General features: G+C 30.4%; 1 protein-coding gene across 1 annotated transcript in view; it reads right to left on the reverse strand.

Moving 5' to 3' along the window:
- Window positions 1–4,299: 4,299 nt before the first annotated feature.
- The window catches only part of LOC117171584 (integrin beta-PS-like), a 48,529-nt gene continuing 47,642 nt past the window's right edge, over window positions 4,300–5,186 (reverse strand). The window contains exon 10 of the mRNA XM_033359028.1: window positions 4,300–4,909. Within this exon, the coding sequence (XP_033214919.1) occupies window positions 4,844–4,909 (66 nt within the window). The 3' untranslated portion in view covers window positions 4,300–4,843. The remainder of the gene's footprint in view (window positions 4,910–5,186) is intronic.

Below are 5,186 nucleotides of genomic sequence, written 5' to 3' on the forward strand. Positions count from 1 at the left end.
TTTCAGTGAAGTTTCTACCAAAATGCAGTACCTAAACGTACTTTATTGCACTCTAATACATTTCCCAAAGTTTCAGCTCGATATTTTACTTACAAAAAAAGTGCACACGCTCTCAGCGCAGAATAGTGGGGACCCCTCACGCCCTCGTCTTGCCAGACGGTGAAAGTCCCGCGTTCGTCGGCTTAGTGGCCGGCTAGTGTAGTTAGCTGGATTCCATGTACAAAGTCAAAATTCGAACGGACTTCTTTTTCTAACGTTTGGAGATAGAAAGAGAGGTCCGTTCGATTTTCGACTTCGAAACAGGATCGGAGCCACACTGCAGTAACTATATGTCGTTGGAATAGCACGTGATTTACCAACCCTGAACATACATGTCAGTGTCGGTGACATAAACAATTTACCTATGATAATATAATAAAAACATTAGAAAAATGTAAAACGGCAATAAAAACACCAAAAATATGTACAACGATCAAATTATTATATTTTTATCACATAATTACTTAGATAATTGATAATTTTGTACAAGATCGATTTTTAAAATTGCTATTTATTGAAATGAAAAAAAGTAATGATTATCATTAATTACCAAGATATTACAAAAATAAAGGTTTGTTGTGTGCATTTGATCCATTGTTTTCCCCTCAGCTTTTAACGAAGTGAAGTTAGGTAATGGTTGAAGTGAAAATACCTAATCAGGAATCAGGAAAAGGGGTTACGACTTTCGATATATTTCAAGTTTGACTCATTCATCTTCTTTTTATAATAGGATACAAAGTACACAATTAAAATGCGCGTAACTTCAGATTTTTTTAATCAATCGGAAAAATATGTGGCGCCTAATTTAATAAAAAAGCTTATTTGGGTCCCGAGAATTCTGTGACTTCAAGCAAGAAACTAGAAGCTGTTTGATTTGAGATGGATTAGGTCTGCTTCATACATTAAACGTATTCAATTTTTGAACTGGCAGTGCAAACTCAAGGCAAGGGATCGCATTTCGAGGCCTCGGCATTTTCAAGGAAAACACAAGACGATCAATTCAAGCCAGCACGTAAGGCTTGTCTTATCTCGCCTTGAATCCATTCCTCGCTCGATGGCAACACTACACATAGTATCCCTTGTAATGGGAATTTTAACGCAGAATCCGAATTTCGCAAATTTAAAAGCTGATCTTCCTGGTTTTTTTAGTTTAATGCGGCATGTTCTTCGGTGACCACGTGACCAAAATAGTCCCCGGTTATGAACATTTTTTTTGGTGTTCACTGCGTCCACACGAATTGAGATATCGTGTTTAAACTTTGACACATAAAATAAAAGGCACTAAAGAACGTTTGTATACATCAATATATTGGTAATTTTAAAGAAAGTTTATTTATAAATTGATGGAATAGGATATTACCATTCAAGTTATAGCACTTTGTAGATCATTTTTGGTTTCATGCATTTTAGATTTTTTTATTCGCTCATATTGAGCGCTGACACCAATTTTATACTAAATCATCTAAACCTTGAAAAAAATTAATATAAGCAATAAACTTTGCACCTTCGTTGCAGATCAACAAATAAGTATCTGCACACACGTAACCTATCATTATTTTTTGGGCATTTTTAGCGATTTCTAGCGGGGAAAAAAAGAAACTTTGAACGTCGGTAAAATCGAGATCAAGTAACTAAGTTCGTATATGAAATTTCGGTGTAAAATTATTTTCATTTTTTTGATCCTAAAAATAAAAGACAAATTTCAAATTGGAAACATAGCAACACCAGCAATGTGCTAAAATTTACTCGTCGGAGTTCTCCAACCAACTTCCATAATTCTTGACGTTGAATCGATCAGCTGATAATTATTGTTGACAGTGAACCAACCAGCGGGACTCAGCGTCGGATTCGCCTCGTCTTTCGCCCCCGGGCGAAATTTTGTTTTTATTCCTGGAATTGTTTCATACCAGTACAAAAAAATCTACAAGAATATATAACCATTAGAAAATTTTAATTATTTTCTGAAGATGCACATTTCTCAAGATGGGATCGACGTTAAAAGTTTATTTCCTAATTCCTGTAGTATTTTACTCGAAAACTTTCTTCGTAATTATGAACATTTTGATATATACAAACGTTCCTTAGTGCTTTCGGTATAACTTCCTAAATTCTGAACACGATATCTCAATCTGTTTGGTCGTAGTGAGGACCGAAAATAATGAAAATCATTTCATTCTCCACACAAAAATTTTACAAATGAACTTAGTCACGTGATCTCGACTTTATCGACGGTCAAAGTTTCTTTTTCTCTCCGCTAGAAATCGCTAAAAATGCTCCAAAAATAATGATAGGTTACGTGTATGCAGATACTTATTTGTTGATTTTCATCGAATGTACAAATTTTATTGCTTAGATCAATTTTTTTTTAAGGTTTAGAAGATTTATAATTATATTTTTATATTTTTATAATCCAAAATGCATCAAACCAAAAGTTATCTGCATCGTGCTATAACTAGAATGGTAATATCCTTTTTCATCGATTTATAAATAAACTTTCTTTAAAACTATAAACACATTGATGTATACAAACGTTCTTTAGTGCTTTTTATTTAATCTGTCAAATTTTAAACACGATATCTCAATCCGTGTGGACACAATGAACACAAAAAAAAATGCTCATATTCGGGGACTAGTTTGGTCACGTGGTCACGAAGAGCATGCCCTTAAATGCTTTAGTGAAAAGAAGCGACACCTAGATATTTTCAAAACGAATGTATTGATGTTGTCTATTCGGTCAGAACCTTTGTTTATTTACAACAATTCACAAATATAAGTAATAATGTAATTTTTCAACAAATTGTTTAATCAAAAAAAGCACCTAGATATTTCGGTGACGAATGCCTTGAAAAATCAAAGTCCTAAACGGACAAGATAACTCCTGTAGGTATAGAAGATTTTATAACATTTTTTTAAAAAGCTGAAAATAATGCTCTAAACCCAATACATTTTAAATTTCATAACTGCAGAAAAAAAGTCTGTACTTACCCCACGTTTGTGCGCAGACCTTTTAAAATTAAATGTCAAAGTGTATATATATGCTTTTATATATATATTTATATATATATGTGTGTGTGTGTGTTATATTTAATTCTGTACATCATTTCGGGGCTGCTTATTCCGATATTGCAAAATAAAGTACAGTTTGTAGTTATCATGATTACTTTAATATTTGTTTCTTATTTGGCATTAAATTTTATTCTTAGTTAAGCTGAAACATTTATCATTTTAATAAATTTACATTATTAAAATTCATAATAAATAAAAAAATATATATATTTTAAATGCACGCACTATTAAAAAAAAATTGATATCAAACATTTGATTGCAACTTGTGTCGTTTTTCCATAATTTAAACTTTTTATTACAATGTTATTTTTTATGATTGAAACGAAAAATACGAATCCAATCGCACGATGGTTCAAATCCAGGTTTGTAGATATAATTAAGGCGGAAAATTTTGTTAAATAAAATGTTATTTATTTTTGATTAATCAACTTTTGTTTTCGTTTTTTTCGTCTCTTGTGTTGGTTTTCCAAAAACTTCATTTTTTTGTATTATTTTTTATATTTGAAAGAACATTTACTTGTCCTATCTTAAAATTATTAAAAAGAAATTTGTAGATCCTTTTTGGCTGAACAACTTTGGTCTATCCAAAAATTATTGATGACTTTGGATGAATTGTCACTCTTTCTTATGAAAAAAGTGTTTAATAATAAATTTGTAGATCTTTTTTTCCGTATAGAATTTTTGTCGATTCATTATTTTTTCTTCATGCCTTGCATAGTGGAATAGGTAAATTTTTAATTTAAAAAATTATTTGCCAAAAAAAAGTGGAGAATTGAAAAAAAAATAGATAACTTTTCGAACAAGAAAATAAATTTTTTAGCTACATAATTCCACTTTGAACCAAGCAGTTGAATTTTTAACCTATGAGATTAATGTTTACTAAAAAACGAATTTTCAAAAAAAAAAATTGAATAAAAAAAACACATCTTTCAGTTAAGGAAGACCTTCGAAGATTTTTTCGAAAATAATAATAATTTAGTTCACATTTAATTGATAAAACAAAAAGGGGAATGTTTTTCTAAACCAGCGGAAAAAGAGAAATTATTTTTAAAATGGGGAAAAGATGGCAATAGGGGAAAGAGTATGAATAGAAGTTTGAATATGAAAATTAAACGAAATATTACTTTATTACACTTTTATACAGTAAAAATTAAAATAAGCTAAGTTATAGTTGTCAGAAAGTATGAAAAAAATAAATATTAATATTATATTTACAAGCTTCGACATACGATAAATTTATAAAAAAATTATCTTAATTTTTGACCGCAAAAGCACAAGTTTTTTATATTTAAATTCAGTCTAAAAAACGTATATTATCTTCATTCTTTTTTACACCTGTCTGTATTATGGCACTATTGCTTTCTAAATACATTAGATTATGATTGCACGGCAACTTATAAAAAATAAATAAGTAACTAATAAACTGAAGGCGTTGTCTCTGCTGCGTTTTGTATAAAAAAAATTTGATCGTCAGCTCTAAATATCGAATACGTTATTTCACATTCTATATTAGCCGGTTAAATTAAAAGTTATTTTATATTAAGAATTATCTGAGAAATATAAATCGTTAAAAGGATTCAGCATCGTTTAACAAATAAAATAAGTCTCAGACCACATGGATTTCGTCTAATTCCTATATAAAAGACTTTGTAAAATTAACAATCACTATTTGAATTTTTCCGCTGATCACAATCAAACGGATTTGACTTTCTTTAACAAAAACTTCTTATTTACAAGTTTATCTTCCTGCGTAAGTAGGATTTTTGAACGTTGATGTAGCTTGCTTGTAAATCGGATTCTCGCCCTAGAATTAAAAAAGGTATTATTAAAATTAATTCTTAATAATATTAAAGAATTGGTAAAAATAGATGTCATTGTCCTAAAAAATCAAAAACAGTTTCATAGCCTTTCCCTCCTATATTTTTCCTCCCATATTCTCATTACTTCTCCTCTCCACACTTTAAACTTTTCTTCCCAAACCTCTTCCTCCTCTAATTATTTCTCTCCTCACTTCTCCAACTAACATTCCCCTTCTCCAGTCCTCACTTCCCCTCCCCTACTCAAACGCGTTACCCCACACG

Source organism: Belonocnema kinseyi, chromosome 4, assembly GCF_010883055.1.
Source record: "Belonocnema kinseyi isolate 2016_QV_RU_SX_M_011 chromosome 4, B_treatae_v1, whole genome shotgun sequence".
In the NCBI taxonomy this organism is placed as follows: Eukaryota; Metazoa; Arthropoda; class Insecta; order Hymenoptera; family Cynipidae; genus Belonocnema; species Belonocnema kinseyi.